Consider the following 22,306-nt stretch of genomic DNA (forward strand, 5'->3'; position numbering starts at 1 on the left):
CCTTGTTTTACATCATTCTGTTGCAGGACTCCTAGCAGATTGCCCACATTGCGTCTGTCCCCTCCCCACACACACCCCAGTTGCTAAGTGTGGTCGTCCCTTGTAGCCAGCATCTGCCCTGTGCCAGGTACGTCTTCCCCAGACAGCACCTTCCCTCAGGAACGTGGCCTCTTCCTCTTCTTCACATACCTGTCTGCTTCTTGACTACTCGGCACAGATTTCAAGTCACACCCTCAAAAAAACAAAAAGAGGTTTAAGTCCACCCTTCATTGCCTACCCAAGAAAATACATGGAAATTTCAAGATTCCCATCATCCAAGTTTCAAGCAGTCACTTCCCTGGTGAACTCCAGATTTATTGTAAGTAACACCTCACTGCAAACCTTATGACCGTTTCAAGCCCTCCACCTTGTCTTGGCAGCAAGTGCAGCTGACAGAGTCAGAGCCTTTGTGAGGTGGGCATTGGTTGCTAGGACACTCAGAGATTCAGGGAAACAAAAGGCCCAGTCCTGAGTCACTGCAGCCCCCATCTTGATTGTCAGCTGTCCTGAGTCGAACATAGAGCCAGGTCGGACTGTCCTCAAACCAGGGGCTGGCGGAGCTCCACGGAGAGGCTGAGATTCCTCAGCCTCCGGTAATGGTGAAAAATAGGGAATGAAGGGGGTAATTGGTGTGAGGGCAATTGTCATGAGTGTGAGGGACAATGACAGGGAACAGAGTAGCTGAGGTGGGGTAATTATCAAAAGATGGCAGCAATTGTGAGAAAGCTTTCAAGGAATGAGAAGAACATTGTCAAGTTTGGGAGTGATGGGGGGGGGGGGGGCAGTTGTCCAAAGACAGGGCAACTGTGTGGTGGAGCAACAGTTAAGAGCTTAGGGTTTATTGTCAAGGGGTAAAGGGCAATTGTCAGGAGATGGGGAATTAAACCTAAACACTTCGGGTGGATATCTGTCAAAGGACAGTGTCTAATTGTCAAAGGGCCAGGGGTGGATGAGCCACCAAAGGGAGTAAAGCTGCCAGAGAATCAGGATGAAGTTGTCAGATAATGGTACGCAGTTTTCAAAGAGTAAGGCTGAAGGTGTCAAATGACTGGGTGGGAGATAGTCATGGAAAGATTGGGCGTGAGCTGTAGAAACTAATATTACTGTCAGAAAGAAAGCAGAGGACTTTCATTAACAGACCTTTTTAGCTTCTGACTTTTCCAGCTTGGCTCGCAGGTCTTTAGCAAGCTGAAGGCATTTTGTTGATTTTCTTTCTTGCTTCCCAAATCACACTAGCATTCTATGTAGTGGACAGCAAATTAGAGGTGTATAGGCGGTGTTATACCAGAAGTGGTTATGTTTTAACATTTTTTGAAGGGACACGTCTAAAGTTCCCTTTCTGCTGTTACTAATCACATTGTAGTTTATTACAACTGAAGAAATTGTTTTAATTAACTTTGACCAATGATGCTCCTCAATTATCTTTTGCTTTCACTCAGCTTGAACAACAAAAATTGACTTATTATTTTCAAGATTTTTTTATAGTCAGTCAGTTTCAGTTTAATTCTTTGGTTCTCATGCAGGGACTCAGTGCTGGAATGTTAAGGTTCCAAACACTAAAGAAAATGTTTAAAACAAACAAAAAGTACTATTACTGATATTCAAAAATCTTGAAGAACATTATAATTTAGGATGTGTCAAACTTTTAGAAAAATTAAAAACCTAACTTTTGAGCCTAATATACCTAATAATGTCTATTCAAATTAATTTAGTGCTGGGTTAATACTGGGAAAAGAAGCCAGCCTATTTCAGTGGAAGGATGATGAGAGAAAGACATCAAAATGATGCAAGGCCTTCCCCCTCAGATGTGGGAAGGGCCACAGAACCCAGAACTTACATAATTACAGGGGACAAAAAATGAAAAACAGAGAAGGGCGTGTAGGTTACAGGTTCAAAATGAGGGGTGTAGAGGGGGACACTGAGCAGAGAACCACCTATTTGAAATCCTGGATGGGTAGGTGGAGCCCACCAGAACAAAATGCCCACTTTCTCAAATGGGGGAGGAGCCCCAGAGCTAGGAATCAACTAAACATGAGGGACAACAAATATTAAACAGGAATGAGTATAGGGCACAGGCTCAAAATGAAGGATCCAGAAGGGGACACCAAATAGAAAACCAGTCTATTTGAATCATGGGAGAGTAGTCATAAGCCCACCTAGGACAAAAGGCCTGCCTTGTCAGTTGAGCTAGGGGGTCACAGAGCCCAGAAGACAACTGATTGCATGGGACAACAAAACAGGAACAGAAGTGGGAGGGTCAAAAGTTCAAAACAAGGTTCCAGACAGGGAAGTTGAGCAAAGAACCAGACTGAGAAGAACTGTACTGACTGACGTCCCCCATATATGCACAGAAAGATTCAGCATGGACAACAAAATGGCAGATGAAATTCAATATTGGTAACTGCAAAGTAATGCACACTGGAAAATATAATCCCAACTATACATACAACATGATGGGGTCTAAATTAGCTGTTACCACTCAAGAAAGATCTTGGAATCACTATGGATATTTCTCTGAAAACATCTGCTCAATGTGCAACAGTAGTCAAAAAAGCTAACAGAATATTAGGAACCTTAGGAAATAATAAGTCAGAAAATATAACGCCATTGTATAATTCCATGGTATGCCCACTCTTTGAATACTGTATGTAGCTCTGGTCGCCCCATCTCAAAAAAGATATTAGAATTGGAAAAGATGTAGACACAGGCATCAACAATTATTAAGGGTGTGAGAGATTATTGAGGAGAGAGAAAAAAGACTGGGACTGTTCATCTTAGAAAAGAGATGACTAAGGGGGGATATGATAGAGGTCTATAAAATCATTAGTGGTACGGAGAAAGTGAAAGTGTTATTTATTCCTCACATAACACAAGAACCAGGGATCACTGAATGAAATTAATAAGCAGAAAGTTTAAAACTAACAAAATGAAGTATTTCTTCACACAACACATATTCAGTCTGTGGAAGCAGGAGATGTTGTGAAGGCCAAAAGCATAAATGGATTAAAAAAAGAATGAGATAAGTTTAAGAATGATAGGTCCATCAATGGCTATTAGCCAAAACGGCCAGGGATGCAACTCTATGCTCTGGGTGTCCCAAACATCTGACTGCCAGGGGCTGGAACTGGATAACAGAGGATGGATCACTCAATAATCGCTCTGTTCTGTTCATTTCCTCTAAAGCATCTAGCACTGGTCACTATCAGAAGACAGGATGCTGGGCTTCATGGACCATTGGTCTGACCCAGTATGGCCATTTTTCGAGATACAAGAGTTCAGCTTCCCCATTCAACTCAAACAATGTGCCTCAACCCTAGCCTGGAGAGACCTATGATAAAAAAAAAAATTCAGTTTCCTGCCTTCTCTGCTGAGTGGGTCATAAATGGTACCAATTAGGGTAATTTGGACATGTATCAACTAGAAAGATCATCAAATTCATTTTGCATAGGACACCAAACAGCCTTCAGATGGTAAAAGCTCTCTCCCACCTGAGCTGGACAGGATTTAAGCCACTGATTTGGAGAGGTGTATTTTTGGTGGTAGAGGTGTGAAATCTCCAGAGCAGGATTTTTCTTATCCCTTAGCCAAGATTTTAGGAAAAGATGAGGAGGAGCAAGCCACTGAATTCTTTAAATGCCTGCCCCACAAATGGGAATGGGGAAAATTAGCTTGAACTTTTACTCAAGAATTATTATAGAGGAGATAGATGGAGGAAAGGAGCTGTGTGTGGAAATGATGGTGTGAGGGCTAGTAAATAAAAATATGGTGCTGTTCCCCCATCATTTAGGACTGAGGTTGGGAGGAGCTCCACCATAGAGGGAAAAAAGTGTGTTTATGCCCCTTGCAGATAATTTTTTTAATTCATAATTGTTTCCTCAGATAAAAGAATTGAAGATGACCAGACTGCCGGTTTGATGTTCTTTACTTCTTCTACTGAATAATTTAGGATTAGGGCAGCATGATGCTACTTGCAGTCTCTCTTGGTATAGCTTCAGTGCTAAAGAGTGATGTATCTGGATCTTGCCTAATTCCAGTTATTTAAAGTCCCTCTGTATAGTTTCACTGGAGCTGCAACAGACCATTGTCTGTGTTCTATGCTGTTATTCTGAAAGAGCCTCATCAAAAGCCTATTGAAGTCAAAGGAAAGACTTCCAATGATTTCAGCTGACTTTGGGTCAGGCCCAAAGTGAGTAAATACACTTGAACCTTGGTAGGGCCTGATCCTGCAGTCCTAACTCAGGCAGAGCTCCCACTAATTACGTTAGAAACACAGAGCCAGTTTCTCAGACAGTGTACATCAGCATAGCTCCACTGAAGATAACTGGAGGTAGGCCTATTTGCACCAGCTGAAAAACTGGCCCCATTGGGCCTTTTGCTTAAGCAAGGGCTGCAGGATCAGCCTACTTTTTTGCATACTTCAGGGCAAGTGTAAGACATGACAATTAAGTGATGCTCCCAGATTTCACAAACAAGGGATACTGGAAATGGGCTGAAAATTTCAGAGAATGTCTCCACTGTTTGGCAGAGCTGTTCCAAGCAAGTTTTGTATTTTTGCAGAAATGTTGGCAAAGCAGAGGGAATATACCAGGTACACAGGACAGCAATGAAGGTGCTTTCCATCCCACATACCTGGTACATTTGTTAGCAAGGATGATTGGAGTTAAACCCTCAAGAATTATAATATATATAATTAGTTAAAAGGCTCAGTGAGAGCCTCTCTCCTCTACCCCACTGTTAGAATCTAAGATATTAAAAAAATAAGGTTCTAACTACTTCTGCATTACCTAGGGCTGGTCTACAGTAGGAACTTATATCAGCATAGCTATGTCTCTCAGGGATGTGAAAAACCCACACCTCTGTCAAATATAGCTATAACAACCTAATCCCCCCGTGTTGACAGTGCTAGGTCGATGGAAGAATTCTTCCATCAACCTGGCTACCTCCTCTCAGGGAGGTTGATTACCTATGTCACAAGTAATGTCTATGCTGAAGTGCTGCAGCTGCGCTATTGTAGTGGTTCAAGAGTAGACTTACCCTTACAAAAGCATAAAACTAGAGTAATGGAATAAAGCAGTAGTAATCAGGCCCAGTGTCTCCAGCCCTTTTGGTTATGAAGATAATCTTGCAATGTGCATAGAGGGAGAATCAAGTCTGCAGTCAGCCTGACAGAATATCTCAGAGAGATATGAATTCATAGCAATGAGGTGTTGATTCTGAATCATAATGATGACAGCTGACAAGTCAATATTGTTAACTATTCCACTGCTGATGAAAGCACACAAGAAAGAAAGGTGAGGACTCACTTTGGCATCTCAGTGGATAGTCCTAGGTTTGTTGGCAAAACCTGGGAGAGGATCCCTTTTTCAGGCAGAGCCCTGGGTGTAGTCAAGGAAAATGTGCTGTGTCGGGACCCAGTGCAGCACTGCCTCTCACTGAGTGACAAGGAGGCACTACATTTAACTGCACTGAAGCCCATCAAAGAAAACCACTAATATAAGTGCATTAGCAAGTGGAGAGTTAGGGCTCCTGCCCCTTCCACTCAGAGGCTAGAAGTTCTGGGGATATTGCTCTGTAACTTATATTTTTTAGCAAGGGAATGCGGATTCCTTATAAAATAGTGGGACTCAATTGTGGTGGGCCATGCCATAATTCTGAAATAATGTCTTCCATGCTTACACCTTCCTCTTCTTTTCCCCTCCTCTTTTGTCTTGCTTCATTCTTCCCTCTGACATTCCACACAGCTCTCTCCTTAAACTAAACAAGGTTTGGAATGTAAATATCCAAGGCTGAAGGCTGGTACAAGTGGAATCTATTGTACAGAGCCTGCCATTCTTTCAAACAGGTTATGTAAAAAATAAAATCCCTCCGGTGCTGGTCCTGATAGGCTTTCATAATGAATACCACAGCTCTGCCCACTGCGCTGAAGCTTCTTCTAGTCATCCAGTGTGACCTAAGTTATCCAAGTCACTTTCTCTCCATTCTTTTTGTTCCTCAGCCCTTTCCTGCTTCTCCTACTCTTCCTAGTGCTAGGCACTCCCCCAGTAATAACTGTTATCCACCCCTGACTATTAGCTTCTGGCCTCGTGGTCCTTGATCTCCTCCAACTCTTCTGGGCTCCTTTTCGGACATTATATTCTAAGTTTCTAGACTGGGATTGTCAAAGGAGCCTAACGGAGCTAGGTCCCCAAATCCCACAGATATTCAATGGGGGTTCAGTGCTTAACTTCCTTTGGTTCTTTTGAAAGTCCTACCCCTAATTTAAAAAGTGTTCATATAATTTTGAGAACTGAGATTTTTTTGTTTAGGAGTCACCATTAAAGAGTCACCAATTATCGCCAACCATCACACCAAAATATCTAGCTAGCTTGTTAAATTCTTATATGGGCACATATCACTACAAAAACTGACTGCCTCCCAAATATGGACTACTGGAAGACAGCAATTGTCAAGTGGAATTAGATTTCTCCCTCCTCTTTGCAAGGTTGTGGATGTGTGTTTCTCCTCTTCCCCTTTCTATCGTCTTTTTCATTGCGGATGCTGTGGTTGTGGGAAGCTTAGGTTAAAAAAGTTCATCTTGCACTTCATTCTGAAGGTAGTGGAATCATGTTCATTCTCACCTGAAGCAGAGAGTTTCAGAGTTTGAGCCAGTTGCCAAGAAAACACTGTTCCTTGATTTCATGAGTTCTATGTGTGAGATTGACACTTTCATTTTTTCTATTAAATGTACCACAGCTGAAGCCTGATCCAACACCCATGGATGTAATGGGGAGTCTTCTCATGATCTTCACTGCGCTTTGAATGAGGCCTTTATTTCCTATTTTTAGTATAGCAGAATATTGAAGTTTATCAGATGCCATGATGCACTAAATGTTAGCTTTTTAATGGCAACTATAATAGTTCAATCCTCAGTCTGACACAAATCTACAAATTCCTGTCATACATAGTCTGTAGTACCTAGAATATTTACTGTAAATAACAGTATATTACATTAGATGAGATTATAAAACAAAATTAGCCAGATATTGTAAAACAGGCACAAATTATCGGGAAAAAAGTTAATAGTGATCTTTTCACCTATAGAAATCTATGTCTTTTTGGTTTGGTTTTATAAAGTGTAGTTGTAGTGCCTTATTTGTTCTGAAACTGTTTACAGAGTCAACAGACATATAGCCAGCAAACTGAGCCACCAAAATAGTTCACCAATTAAAACAGATCTTTCCAAAAATATCAATTGCTTTTCTAATAAGATTTTATCACTTATTTTTAAAAACATTTCCAGCATGGACAGAGTATGTTACAAAATTGTTATTTTTCCCTATAGGTGCAGTAATTATGCCATATACAGATAAGCAAATATGCATCCCTCCAGAACTGCCAGAACTGCTGAAGCAGTTTACAAAAGCTGCTATTCGAACCCAGCCTCCAGATCTGCTCCAATGGGCTTCTGAGTATGTTCATTTTTTCCTAACAAACACTTAGAAAAAATCAAAACCCTTCTCAGTTATAAAAGATTTATGCCTGACACCGTAGAAAAGTTAATCATGTCACTGGGCCTACTCACTGAAATAATCACTTCAGTAGATGTATCCATTGCAGCTACACTGATTTACAACAGTTGAGGATCTGACCACTGGTGCACAATAACTTAGATCTAGTGAGCACCTGCAACACTGTGAAGTCAACGGGAATTGCAAGTCTTCATTTCCTCTCAAGATTTGGCTTGTATTGTTCTCCAGAGTTAATATTGTGAGATGCACTTTTACCTTCTCTGTCCCCACTATGGCTGGAGATCTAGTTATTTTAAATGTCTCTACAGCTGGCACACTATTAATTCAATCTAATCAAAGGTTGAGATCCTGGTGATCACTGTATGTACAGTTTCCACCTTGAAGTGAGACTGTTTAAAATGAAATTCCTCTGAAGAGTAAGCTTCCAGCTAAATTCAGCACTTTCTAAAATGTCTATAATTTATTAAACACTGTGCTATAACACTCAAAACTTCACCATCCAGGGGCAATGGGAGTAAAGTGTATGCCTAAAGTTCATCACAACTGCATACATTTATGGTGCTAGTTCATTTTTTTTTTTTTAAATGGGTTATATGCTAACCTCATATAAATCAGCATCGCTCCATTTAAATTAATGTATATATACACTGATTTACACCAGGTCAGGATATGGCCTCATGCCTTTGCAAACCCTCGTCCCTTTCCTTTAGCTTGGAACAACTCTCCAGTGACCACTAAATTAGTGGGTGGCCTGATTCGAAGTGTCCCCAGAACAACTGTCAGGATATATTGTTAGTTAATCCAATGGTTTACAAGGTGGGAGGGTGTTGTTGTTTTGTTTTTAAACAGGAGTGTTTTACACTGCAGCAATCCCAAACTATGTGTTAGATTTTATTTTGCTTTTTCAAGTTAAATGCTGTGGCAACTGAATTACTGCACAAGGAGTTTTACCCAGGGTAATTCAGTGCATGGAGTGGCACAAGTATTTAAATCAAGAGACCAGGTTCATAAACTGAATCTCCCTAAAGATATGTAATTTGTCTAATGAACATACCTATTCTGAAATGTCAACTCCCTCGACTGATACTGACGTATGTGGATGATAAAGTTAACACTTTTACCTTATCTAAGTAAAAAAGAAGCTATTTACACTTGATAAGTAGACTGCACCATAAAATAGATTTTTTTAATAATAGCCCTGTTCTTTCACCTTGCTCAGTATAAGTTTACTGTATTATCACTAAAGCAGATCTGTATTGTTTCCAGAATACTAGTTTCCTTTGGTACAACAATAAAGCATTTTGAATGCAATGCTGTTCATTATTAAAAGAGAAAAAGATTTATACTGTTTGATCATTAATATTTTTACTAGGGGGAAAGTTTTCTGTTGTAACATAATTTGCTTCTATTTGATAATATCACAGACTTGTCTTAAAGTTTGTGAGAAAATGTATGGTTTATTTAAAAGGATGATTTTCATGTAAAGACCCTGACTCAGAAAAGCACTCTTATTCATGAAGTGCTCTTAAATATATGCAAAAGTAGGGATGGAATTAAGCATGTGTTTAAATGTTTTCCTGAATCAGGGTCAAAAATTTGATGTCCACAGAAAAGAGTACTATGGGCCCAATCTAAAGCCCATTGAAGTCAATGGAAAAACTCCTACTGACTACAACAGGCAATTGATCAGAACCTAAAAATACCACTTATGTGCAGGAAAGAAAGGAAAGTTGTTTGATAGCACAGTACTTTCCTGATTAAAAGCAACGCTGCTTAAACAGAAGCCGCTGCATCAGATAGTTGAAGTGCAATTGTCTTCTATTTAGTAAGCATAAATCATATGAACCATTATATTTAATATCTGCTTCTGTTAAAAGCATTTAGAAAGCAAACACCAATCTGTCTTTCTATCTAGTTACTTTAGTGCCGTTGCCCGTGGTGATATTCCTCCAGTAAGAGAGCGATCGGAAAGGGTACCTTTGTCAAACTGGGCAGAACTCACTCCAGAGCTCTTAAAGGTCTTACATCAAAGAGTAAGAACCATCTCATTTACTTTCCAGGGCAAATATATAAAGACAGAACATTTACATGCATATGCTATTTACTTCCTTAATAATGTTACAGATACTACATTTTCAGTCTAGGTAAATGTAATTGCTTTCAATATTATGTCTGCAAATATTCAATTAATGCAAGTAAAAATGTGTATGGAAAATACTAATATATTTGCTGGTATCTTTGAAAAAAAATCACAGGTTATTACCAATGAAGAACTGAGAAATAAGAATAAAACCTTTAAAACTGGACTTTTGGATAGATGCAACAGTATAAAATAGAATGTTCCTTGAATTGTACTCCCTTTGGTCCTGATTGGGCAACCTTTTTCAATTTAGTGAACACTTCCTCACATGAGTAATCCCACTGTATGCAATGGGATTATTTGCATAAGTATTTAGCAACAGTAAAGGTTGCACTCAGGCCACATGTTCATAAAATTAATGCCCTGTCAGATATAGCAGAAAGAATTGATTTATTTGACTCACATTGTTAATTATATCTAAATTTACAGCCTGAAATCATGACTCTGCTCAGTCTTCACTTCTATTTTCTATGTGGATCAAATCTGCAATGAGCTTTCTTAAGTCTGCCTGCAAAATGTGTCAGACATCCAATTGCTCCTGAAGTCTCTCTGGCATCATCCTATAAATCCTATCCAAAGGCAGCCCAGATCATTTCAAAGGCAAAAGTCTAGAACAAATCCAAGTAAAGTGTCCCAGCTGGGCATTGTGCTCTGTTAGTGTAGATTCAGTATGGCAGGGCCTGAAGCTGAACTTCTGCACTCTCAGCATGCCCATTGCATCAAATACTTTGACATCAGCACAGCTTTTATTTTGACATGGCACCCTGGTAGTACTTACCACTGACCTAAAGGACTTTACCTTATGCAAAGGTAACACAAGGACTTTGTTAGGAGCCCATTCTGTTCTCTAGGTATCTTCTCTTCTGCTTTGTATTCATGGGAGGAAATGTTCCAGCCTCTCAGTGACTCTCCAGATTTCATAGTTAATAATGATGGGGGTGTTGGAGCTAATGAGAGCTCAGTTTAAATAACAGCAAGAATGGAAATGAAGGGGAAATATATTTCTTTACCCATGGTACATATTATGTATTTATTTCCAGGTGAGTGGCAGACTGATAATCCATGTAGATGAACTGGCTCACATGTGGAAGGTGCTGAATCTCCCAACAGACTTATTTGAGAGTGTTATGAATGTTGGACGTTTTACTGAAGAAATTGAATGGCTTAAGTTTTTAGCCCTGGCATGTAGCTCTCTTGGAGTTGTAAGTTTATCTGCACTTTTTCAGTCACATCTTCATATTCTTTACATAGCTGATCTCTATTTAGTGTTTTGGGTTATGATTGGAAGTTAAGTATTGGATATTTTACCCATGTCATGGACCAAAAACACCACCTGGCTTTGAAGTCAGGACACACCTTTCCTTTTGGGATGAGGGAGTTATTTTGACCAGCTGTCATCAGACGTCAAGAAACCAGAGCATTTATAGAAGGCTCTGCAAGAAAGTATTGCTCCTCCAACTGACCAATCAATGCCTTGTTATGCTTTTATAACAGGATTTATTTCCTCTACCACTGAAATAGTGTTATCTGGATCCTCTTTCCCAACTTCATTTTAACAGCTCACATTGTTTTACAGATGATTTGCAACAAGTGCATAGGGGAAGACACCTAGAGTGACAGTGGCAGAGTCGTAGACTTTGTCTGATTATATCATAAAGTTTTTCTAGACACTTATGCCATAAACTATGAGGGAGACAAAGAAGAGGTTGTCTCCACCACAGCATCCACAATATTTCAGTCAGTAGATTTGCTTTGGGTGATGGATAGCCTAGTTAATTCTGGCTCTCTCCACTCTGAGTATAAATTCCTCCCAGTGCCAGGAAATGTATAGTTCTTTTAGGAGAAAAAAATCACATACATGTGGACCAAAATCTCTGCTTCCATGGAGACAGAACAACATCTTGTCACCTCTACATAAATTTCAGCCCATTGGTGCTGACAGTTTCTAGAAGTGTTGAAGGAAACTTGGTACCACACCCTATGTTCTAGATTCACATCTTTCTTATCTGGTGAAGACCAGAAGGGAGATACTAGGCCAAATGCTGATGGAAATTAGCAATACCTGCCTTAAGGAGGGCAAGCTGCCACCTTCTCTCATAGCCTCAGAAAGCCATTCTTTAATTTTCACAATCTAGCTGACTACCATCTTGTATCTGACCTTCCTTTTGTAATTAAGACAAATGTCAAAATGTTGTGGGAAGACAATGGTCACAGTGACTAAATACTTCAGATTTCTTTGACTCTTGTTAGCCTGGATACTGGCACTTTCTTCAGCAAGAAAACTACATTGATTAATGATCTTCAGTAGTGATGGATGAAAACCAAGTAACTAAGATGATATTATTAGATCTACCACTGTCTTTTATACTATGAATCACAAGGAGTTATTGACTCACCTGCAGGCCTCAGGAAGAGTAGACAGGGTTCTCTTTTTTCTCAGAGAGATCCCATGGTGTAGTATCAGACAATTGCTCATCTTCCCTGAGCGTGTTCTCATGAGGGATTCTGCAAGGTTCCATCTTGTTCCTATACCTGTTAAAGTTTTATATGGGGTGTGGCTGATGGCCAGCTTCCCCCAGTGGATCTCATGCTTTACTCCCATTGGGGGCCAGGAAGGTGCCCATCACCCCATCTTCCCTGGGGGAGGGGGATAGGGACCCAGGCCCACCCACCCACGCCGCTGGGCCCAACCACTCCTCTGGGCCCCAGCCCAGGGGCCCTATGATCAGCAGTGGTAGACTGCTGGCTCTGTACTTTGAAGCCAGTCTTTTCCCCTGGGCCACATCCCCCCCTCAGTCTTCCTGGCCTCTCTGGCCCTATGTCCTTGCCACCCCTTCCAGGGCTCAATACCTCCTTTTGGGGTTCCTCTGCTCTCCCCCACTTCACTTCTCCAATCTGCTACTTCACCAGCACAGCACCTCTGCTTCCTCCAACTTGTACACTGTGTGTTTGGGGCGGAGCCCTTTTGTGGAACACCTGGCTGATCCCTAATTGGCCTCAGCTGGCTCCTAATTGCCCCCTCATGACTCCAATTAGGCTGCAGGGAATAAAGCCCTGATCATCCTGGGGCTGATATACCTCCCTTCATAGACTCTCCCGCTGCCCTTGATATATCACAGGGGCCATTAGGAAGGTTAGCAAGAAGCCCCAGCTTTATGGCAAGGCTTAATATGGCTGAGATTGGCGCATGGATGTGGGTGAACTGGCTGAGACTCAATCCAAATAAAACAGAGGTGATGTTGGTGAATTTGGGAATGAAATGGGAATATATGGTAAATTTTATATCTACCCCTGTGATTGAGAGTGTTTATCCACCATTTTTCACCCAAGTTCAAGACTTGGAAGTCTAGTTAGATTCCCAACTATAGCTAGTTAATTAGGTATCAACTGCAGCCAGGGTAGCTTTCTTTCATCTGTGACTGGCCAGAAAATTGTAACCCTTTCCATTTGATTCAGAACTCACTACCATGACTAATGATTTTGCCATCCCAAGGTTAGATTCAATTACTACAACATGCTCTACATGGGACTGTATTTTTAATGCATTTAAATTAAGTTGGTTCTGAATGTGGCAGCCTGCTTGTTAAGTGGGGTATCTCACTACAAGTACATTGCAGCAGTTCTTTGGCATCTGCACTGGCTGCATGTGGATTTCTGAGTGGAGTTTAAAGTGATAGTTTTGATCTATAAAACCCTAAATGGCCTGAGACCTGCCTACTTGAGAGACCACTTCTCTCCCTCTGCAATACTGCCATGATTGAGCTCAACAGAAGTATCTGCTTAATCTGTAACCCTCTTGGTTTAGAAGACAGGGGCTGCTAGGAAATGTTCCTCAGGAGGGCCTCTTGACTTTGGAATTCATTTTCCTGCTGGGTCTGAAATAGCCAGATTCTGTTGCCTTTCAGTGGATGCTGCAAAACTCGTCATTTTAATGAGGCTTTGGGTTAAGAGTTGATACATGCAGCTTGATATCATGGTGTGTTAGGGGTTTCTTTAGTGTCTTTGCTGTAAGAGTTCAGATACTTGCTTGGTATATGTGGGGTTTCCTGCTGGATTTGTTATGACATACATTTTAGGGAAATGTCAGGGCACTTAGGGCCTATGGTAGGTGCCCTTTTAGAGTCTTTTAACTTGAAACAGGCATGTAATAAATGTACATTTTTATTCACATGTATTTATATATGCAATGGCTTAGTGGAGCAGTGGAAAATGTTATGCTCTGTGGGCAGGTAATTGCATGTTCAAATCCTATCTGATCTATTGCAGAGGAAGTGAATGTATTCTTAGGCGCACTTTAACAGTAAGAGTAGTTAGACATTGGAACAAATTATCGAGGGACATGGTGGATTCTCCATCACTTGCAATCTTTAAATCCAGATTAGAGATGTTTCTAAAAGATATGCTATAGCTCAAACAGAAGTTATAGGATGGTCTGCTAGGGCTTATAGTTTGCAGGTCAGACTAGATGATCTTAATGGTCCCTTGTGGCTTTAAAATGTATGAATCTGCTCCTGGAACAATAACAGTGCTTACAGTGAGTTAACTAAAACCTTGACTAGATATGTCAGTAGTGCTAGTGTTCAATATGACCATTGTCATATAAATAGTAACATTTGCCTCATGGCAAATCTTGAAAATTATTCCATTTAGAGATAATTCTCTTTAGAAATCATATTTTCTGTATTTCACTTCCCCTCTTTTGTTTTATTAAGGACATTTTTATGAAAATGGGATATTTGTGCTTAGATATTCATCTGTTCCTGCAACTTATTCCTCATATTAAAGTCAGAGTATTCTAGTTGTGACATGAGACTTAGGTTTTGTGCAGATAATTTTTGATGTCACAGACAATTTTGACTTCAGATGAGCAACAAACAACTGGAGTCAATGAAGTCCTAGACAAAGTTCTTGTTTCATGCAAATGCCCCTACTAGTGAGAAACATTCACATCAGCAGAATTGTCTATAAATAGAATATTTGTAAAAAGTTTTCCATGAGATGCCAGTGACACCTCTATTAATCTAGTTACACAAAATAAACATACATTATCTTATTTTAAAGAAATAATGAGGGACCCTTTGTCACTTAGAATAAGTGTAGGGCTGGTCATTATACAATCAATTGGCTCCATCTTCTGGGATTCAAAAGTCTTGCAACCTTCTGTGCAATGTATAATGTTAAACAGCTAACTGAAAAACATATTATACTGTTAAAACTGTCAGCAGCTCGTAAAGTTCAAAACATTCTGGCCCTTAATGATGCTGTCTCCTATAAATTAGACAATTCTATAAGATTAATGATCCTTAACTTATACAGTCATAGTGAACACTCCTGTTAGCATCAGGGGAACAAAAGGTGGGATTTTATTGACTTTAGTGAGATCAGAATTAGGTCACACTTCTGAAAAATCCCACTCTATTTGCATATTAGGATATCAGAATCAACTGTTCCTATGCTTCCATATTCAGCAAAAGGCTGTATCCTATAAAGATGGATTACAAGTTAATGATTGTAACCATTCACTGCCTGTCCCCCCTGTGATCACCCCCATGACTAGGGTTGCCTCTTTGGCCATTCCACCTTTATTTCCCCTTCATCCAGGCCCCTGTAAGAACTCATTCAGTCTCCAGTAACCTTTGAAGCTCAAACCCTTTAATTCACTCTCCTGCAGCTCTCCTCAGGTTAGCACTACCGTTTGTCAAAGACAGAACTCAAAAGTACAAAACCAACATTTTTCAGCTCATCTTCCCTTCTTAAACACCCACTCATAGGCTTTATCTGGCTAGGATTCTACAAGAGCCAAACTTGCTCTTTCCACCAGCTCCTCATAAGCTACTCTTTTCTGAGTTTACTGCCAGACCTCCTGGCGCTAGCAGTCTGCGCTACTCTCTCACCCACACCCCTCTCTGCAGCTTCCTGCTGCCATTTATATTTGAATCACCAGATTCCTCACAGGTGGGGCTCTTCTTGTAATCAGGCTAGTTTAGTCCCAGGCACTCCAGCCCAGGGGCAAGCCTCCCTCTTACAATGGTATATCAGGGCCCTAAACATTTAAGGTTCAAAACCATCCCAGCTTCACCAGAGCTATTATAATTTCAAGGATGTTTCATGTCCCTTGATGATTACGGTTACCATTTTCACAACATTCAAAAATAAGTTAGATGCTTTTCAGAAACACTTTTTAAAAGTCAAGATTCCTGGCCAGGAGAGCTTAAAATATAGTTCTGGATATCAGCCCTTTACATTCAAGGTGAGTTTTTACAAATTATGAACTCTAGAAGGTTAGGGTTAGTGTCTAGCACACAATGGAACACACTGGTGCATCTAATTGAGTCCATCATACCATTGAACATCTCTTCATCAGATGTTTAGATGCACACAGAATGCAGAGCAGGCCCCCCCTCCAATGGCCACAGCAGTCACTGTGAAAGCAGTAACAAACAGCTAAGCATGCTTTTACACTGTATGAATAAAATAATCTAGTATCTATAGTGAAGGAGAATCCACCACAATCCCCAGTAAATTATTCAAATGGTTAGTTTCCCCTCACTGTTAAATTTGCAACTTATTTCTAGTGTGAATTTGTCTAGCTTCAACTTCCAGCCATTGGATCTGGATATACCTTTGACTGCTAAATTGAAGAGTCCTCTATCATCAGATTTCTGTTCTTTATGTAGGTACTTCTAGATCACTGGTTCCCAACCTTTTTGGCTCGAGGGCCACAAATATCATTTTTACAACCCTGAAGGGCCACCAGTTTATTAACTCATAAAAAAAAATGTATTGATGTACACACCATTAAGGACTACAAATCACTACATATTTAAAGTACACATTTTGATGCTACTGTGCTCATTTTTACATTCACTATTTTACACCTACAAAGTACTCACAGTATGTCATACACTCACAGTCAAAGCACTAGTGTAATCGAGTGACTGTCACTACACAACGAAGCACATGGTCCGGCAGCTAAGTCATGGTGATTCACAAACCAGAAGGCCCTGATTCTTAGAGGCCTGCCCCTCCTCAAGCATAACGGAAGGAGTTCAGTGAGGAGACTGCCTCCTTGCTGATCTTCCATCCCGCTGGATGCAGCAGCAGGGAAACTGCATACCTCGTGCTCCACCTGGGTCCCTAGGCAGTGGCTCCCTTCTGCAGCCAGAGGGATGGGAGATCAGTGCTCCCCTCCCTCTGGCTCCAGCAGGGACCCCAGCACCTAGGCACCCAGGCAGAGTGCTTTGCTTTCTGCTGAAGCCAGGAGAGGGGAGTGCTGATCTCCCCTCCCTCTGGCCCCAGCAGGGACCCCAACACCTATGGACCCAGGTGGAGCACTTTCCCATGCTCCCTGCTACAGCCGGGGGAGGAAAGCACGGATCTTTTGTCTCCTTGGCTGCAGCAAGCAGCCTGCACCAGTCTTATAGCCCTGCGGCAACGCACTACGCCCAGTGGCTCCCTTCTGCAGCCAGCGGGAGGAGAGCGGCAGGCCACTTTGAAAGACCCTGCGGGCCACTTTTTGCCCCCAAGCTACAGGTTGGGAACCACTGTATAGACTAATCAAATCATCCCTTAACTTCTCTTTGTTAATCTAAATAGATTGAGCTCCTCAAATCTTTTCCTAAGAGACATGTTTTCCAATCCTTTAATCATTCTCATAGCTCTTCTCTGAACCCTTTCCAATTTATCATCATCCTTCTTCTAGTGTGGACACCAGTGCCAGACAGAGAGGTAATACAATCTCCTTATTCCTACTCGACAATCTCCTGTTTTTATACCCAAAGATCATTTGCCCTTTTGGTCACAACATCGCTCTTGGAACTCATGTTCAGCTAAATGTCCATTCTGACCCCCAAATCTTTTTCAGAGTCACTGCTTTCCAGGATACAGTCCCCCATCCTGTAAACATGGCCTGCATTTTTTGTTCCTAAATGTATGACCTTACATTTGGTCACATTGAAACACATTGCTTGCTGGTGCCCACCTCACCAAGAGATGCAGATAACTCTGTGTCAATGAACTGTCCTCTTCACTATTTACCACTTCCCAAATCTTTGTGTCATCTGCAAACTTTATCAGTAATTATTTTGTTTTCTTCCAGGTTATTGATAAAACTGCTAAATAGCATAGGGTCAAGAATCAATCTCTGCATGAGTCCTGTAGAAACACACCTGCTTCATGATGATTCCCTGTTTACAATTACATTTTGAAATGTATCACTTAGCCAGTTTTTAATCCATTTAACGAGTGTGATTATTGATTTTGTATTCTTCTAGTTTCTTAATCAAAATAATCATATGGTACCAAGTCAAATGCTTTACAGAAGTCTATCACGTCAATACTATTACCTTTATCAACCAAACTTGTACTCTCATAAAAAAGAGATATCAGATTAGTCTGACAGATATATTTTCCATAACACCTTGGTATTATTTAATTCCTTGTAAATTGAGTCCCATATCAGCCATTCCATTATTTTGCCAGAGATCAATATCAGGCTGACAGGCCTATAATTAACGGGATCATCCCATTTGCCCTTTTTAAATATTAGCACAAGATTAGCTTTCTTCCAGTGCCCTGGAACTTTCCCACTGTTCCAAGATTTATTGAAAACTAACAATAATGGTTCATTGAGCTCCCTGGACAACTTTTTAAATCAGTGGGTCCAGCTAATTTGCAGCCAGGAGTTTTAAAAAGCATCTAATTTTAATAGTTGCTATTTAACATCCTCCTTAATTACTGTTGGAATGGAAAGTATTTAATCATCATATGATATGAATTCATCATATGTTTTCTCCCCAAATACAGAACAGAGATATTTATTAAACCCTTCTGCCTTTTCTGCATTATTATTGACAATTCTACAATGTCCATTTAATAATGGATCAGTACTATTTTTAGGATTCCTTTTCTTCCTAATATACTTAAATTCCTTCTTGTTGTCCATAACTCTGCTGGCCATAAAATTTGCCATATGTCCTTTTGCTTCCTTTATCAGTTATCTTCAGCTCCTAGCTTCCAATTTATATTCACTGCTATTATCCTCCTCCTTTCTTCATTTGTTATATATATTTTATAGCTGTTCTCACTTCCTCTCTGAACTAAGCATGTTTTTACCACCATAATCTTCTTCTTCCTCAGTTGTCAATTTTTGTAATTTAGTAAAATCTTCTTGAACAGTTCCACATTATCATTCACATTTTTCAGTTTAGATTCTTTCTCCCAGATGATTTGTCTCATAATTGTTTTCTGCTTTGTGAAACTGGCCCTTGTAAAACACCAAGTACATATATTACTGGTTTGGAATTTATTATGCTTACACAAATAAAATATAGTTGTCAATTGTTCACACAATAAGCAAGCACTGATTTTTATATCTGTGATCAATTCCTATTTACCTGTCAAGAGCAGATCTAATATATGTTGGATGCAACAATTTTTTAGTTAGGAAACAGCCATCTCTAATTTTTATAAATTCCGAGGATGTTTTAGTACTAGTAGCATGAGATCGCCCACATTTGTCACTCAGATGGAAGTCTCTCATGATTTTTCAGCCTTTTTCCATATCTTATAGATAATTGCCCATTCTCTAGTGTGATTTGGTGGCTTGCAGCTCTGCTTCTATTGTTCCTATTTCCTTCCTTTTGTTTGTTTCCTGTACTTTCCTAAGTGAAATAATTTTGTTTCACCTTAATTGATGACACCACTCAAAAAAAGGGGAGGTCCCAGCTCCCCAGAATACACCATCCTCAGCAATTCTTAGTCCTTCCTTGTTGTTTACACACTTCAGATCTTGTAGACAATTCTTATTTGTTGTGTCAGTCTGTCATCTTCCGTCTTATATTGTAAGCTGTTTGGGGCAGGGACCATCCTTTTTGTTATGTTTATACACTCCCTAGTGCAATAAGGTTGAGATCTCAATTGATACCACAGCAAATAATTATATTATATAATATATATATAATTATAATATTATATTATAAATTATAAAATAATTATATTATAATATACCATTATGCATAAGATAGCCAACTTTTACATAATTTGTTCTTTGAGTTTTTTCTAATACATTAATTAATCCAGTCCTTGAATAATTTTTGTTGCTATTCTCTGAATTCCCTCCATGTTGTCAACCTCTTTCTGGTTTTGAGCTGTATACAGTGTTGCAGGTGTAGTCCCACCTGAATGATTAACTGAACAGTAAGATTATCACAGACTACAGGAATAACAATTTCTCTACAAACGAAATTCAAATTCACAGTGGAATGTTTTGTGCTACCTTATACCACTGCAAACTTGTAATTGGTTTGCTGGTCCACCATCACCAGTTTGTCATTACTGCATTCTAGGTTTGTCCTTCCCATTGAATAGCTGAATTGTTTGCATTTTTCCAGGATGAATTTTAGTATTTCCCTGCCATACTGATAACTTTTCAGGTCCCTTTATATTACTTGACTTTAATGAGAGTTTTGCCTGAGTCCAGATTATGGAATTAGATCTTGTTTGCAATATCTCCCACTTTCACTCTAGACTTTGACTTGGATTACATTCCCATGCAGGGGAGTAAGAGGGAGTTTGAAAACCTCTTACACCCCTTAACAGGTTAACTAGACCTTGGGTTGAAGTCCACAGATGGATAATTTATGCTCACTTACTCTTTCCTAGGGCAGGTTTGCATGGAGGGGCTGGTCATTGGCAAAACCTTATCTCAATTCCCTAATGCACCAGTCACCACAGAGGCAGTCAGAATTTGTGGCTGGTATAAACCAAAAGCAAATTTCTGCCCCAGCTAGAATAATGAGAAAAAAAGAGAGGTAAATGAGCTTCAAAGGCTCTGTGGCTTTTAGAGCTACTTCTGAAATGCAACCGCTCAAAAATCACCTCTTGCACAAGGCTGGGCCTAAAGACAGAATCTAGCCCTCAGTGTCACCTGCAAAATTAATCTGTTTATATGAATGTCACATTTATAATAGCAATATCCATCAAACAATCTTCAAGTACTTATCTGTTCTTCCAGACTATTAATAAAGATGTTAAATAAAATAAAGCCTTAATCCAGCTCCTGGAGATCCCTGCAGACCTCTCCCTTTATTCATCACATTGTCATTTATTTCTAACTTTTCAGATAGAATTGTTGTGTCTATATGAAAGTGTTTCTCTCCAGGCTAAGAAAAGTAGGCCTCTAGTCTCTCCATTGATAGTGCCAAAAGCAAGGCTCACTTATTTTATTCTCTTTTCCCAATAGACTATTGCAAAAACACTGAAGATTATATGTGAGGTTTTATCCAGCGATTATGACAGTGGACCCCCACGTATTCCTTTTAGCACCTTCCAGTTTCTCTACACGTACATTGCTGAAGTGGATGGGGAGATTTCAGCATCCCATGTCAGCCGAATGCTGAATTACATTGAACAGGAGGTGTAAGTAAATCTGTCAATTGTCTACCATAGTTAAAGGTTCTTTCATCAGAGGCATGTGTTTATGCTGTAGCTATTAAACTGCAGGAAGGAGGAAGAAACAAACTAGGAAGGGAGACAGTAGAAAAGGGAGAAAGAAGGTAGAGAGAGAGAATAGACTATGAAGAAGTGAAAATAGTAGAGGTCACAGGGAAAGAATTGCTAAAATGAGGAAGTGAAAGGTAATTATGGTGGAGCAATAAAGGCCAAGAATACTGGATGAGTGAAGGGACAGGAAAAAGGAGGAATCATTATTTATTGTATAGCATCAAAAGGTGTGCAGGAGACAAATAAAGATGTTATCCCAGCCCCAAAATCTTTCAGTCCAAAGAAGACCACAGAGTTCAAGTGGCAGAGGCCTAAGGATTATTACCATTTAGTATTTATATAGCACTAAACAAGTAACAAGACCTTGTCCCAGACAGCTTATACTCTTAACAAGTAGATCCTCAGCTAGATAAATTGCATAGCTCCACTGATTTCAAAGAAGCTTTGACACTTTATACCAGGTGAGGCTCAGCCCCTAAAGGTACAACAGATGCAGTATAGCTCAATAGAATAAAACAAATATGCCTAGAATGTTGACTGGTCATTATAGTAAATGGTATAACAATATAACATTATAATAAATGCTTCATGGATTGTTAGGTATATTTTGAAAAAGGGAGGCATCAATGTAATTTATTTAAAAGCTTGTTCCAGGTGTACAGGATTCCATGGAAACAGTCATGATCTGGGATGGATGAAAGAGACAAAGGGTCCAATCCAATTCCCATTAAACTCAATTCAAGTGTTTCCTTTGACTTCAACTGGAGTTGGAGCTGGGCCAAAGAGTAGGAGAGAAGTTTGACTGCAGCACAGGGAACTAAGATTGGGTGGGAGAGGAGAAGTGTATAATTAGTATTATGTTTTCTGTTACATCTATAATGAAACTACAGGTCTCAATGAATTTAATATATATTTCATTCTTCATGCAGTATTGGACCTGATGGCCTAATCAAGGTGAATGATTTTACCCAGAATCCACGGGTCAGGCTGGAATAGTGGCACAGCTTATCAAGTGCTTTGATAGGAAAATGAAGAAACATGCTTCAGAATAATGGTTACTATTAGGTCTTTCCTTGCCTTTTTTCTTGTATCTGTCAATAAACAATTTGGCCAGGAA

General features: G+C 39.9%; 1 protein-coding gene and 1 long non-coding RNA gene across 2 annotated transcripts; one reads left to right on the forward strand and one right to left on the reverse strand.

The window, feature by feature from the left end:
* The first annotated feature begins 551 nt into the window (after nt 1-551).
* Nucleotides 552-22,306, forward strand: LOC137154239 (ropporin-1). The gene is made up of 6 exons (XM_067549926.1): nt 552-632; nt 7,361-7,487; nt 9,463-9,580; nt 10,728-10,889; nt 20,930-21,105; nt 22,119-22,306. The coding sequence occupies exons 2-6, from the start codon at nt 7,372-7,374 to the stop codon at nt 22,183-22,185; spliced, it is 639 nt and encodes a 212-aa protein (XP_067406027.1). The 5' UTR covers nt 552-632; nt 7,361-7,371; the 3' UTR covers nt 22,186-22,306.
* Nucleotides 6,395-12,615, reverse strand: LOC137154240 (uncharacterized). Its single transcript, XR_010920172.1, has 3 exons — nt 12,538-12,615; nt 12,084-12,219; nt 6,395-6,656 (listed from the first exon to the last, which is right to left on the reverse strand). It is a non-coding gene; the product is annotated as an uncharacterized lncRNA (long non-coding RNA).

This window comes from Emydura macquarii, unplaced genomic scaffold, assembly GCF_026122565.2.
Source record: "Emydura macquarii macquarii isolate MOO-44397 ecotype Brisbane River unplaced genomic scaffold, CSIRO-AGI_Emac_v2 contig_1253, whole genome shotgun sequence".
In the NCBI taxonomy this organism is placed as follows: domain Eukaryota; kingdom Metazoa; phylum Chordata; order Testudines; family Chelidae; genus Emydura; species Emydura macquarii.

Bases quoted from the DNA above. Each gene is read 5' to 3' on its own strand.
- LOC137154239 (XM_067549926.1), top strand. From the start codon at position 7,372: ATGCCATATACAGATAAGCAAATATGCATCCCTCCAGAACTGCCAGAA. The intron at 7,488-9,462 runs GTATGTTCATTT...CTTTCTATCTAG, and splicing joins CTGCTCCAATGGGCTTCTGA to TTACTTTAGTGCCGTTGCCC. The intron at 9,581-10,727 runs GTAAGAACCATC...ATTTATTTCCAG, and splicing joins TAAAGGTCTTACATCAAAGA to GTGAGTGGCAGACTGATAAT.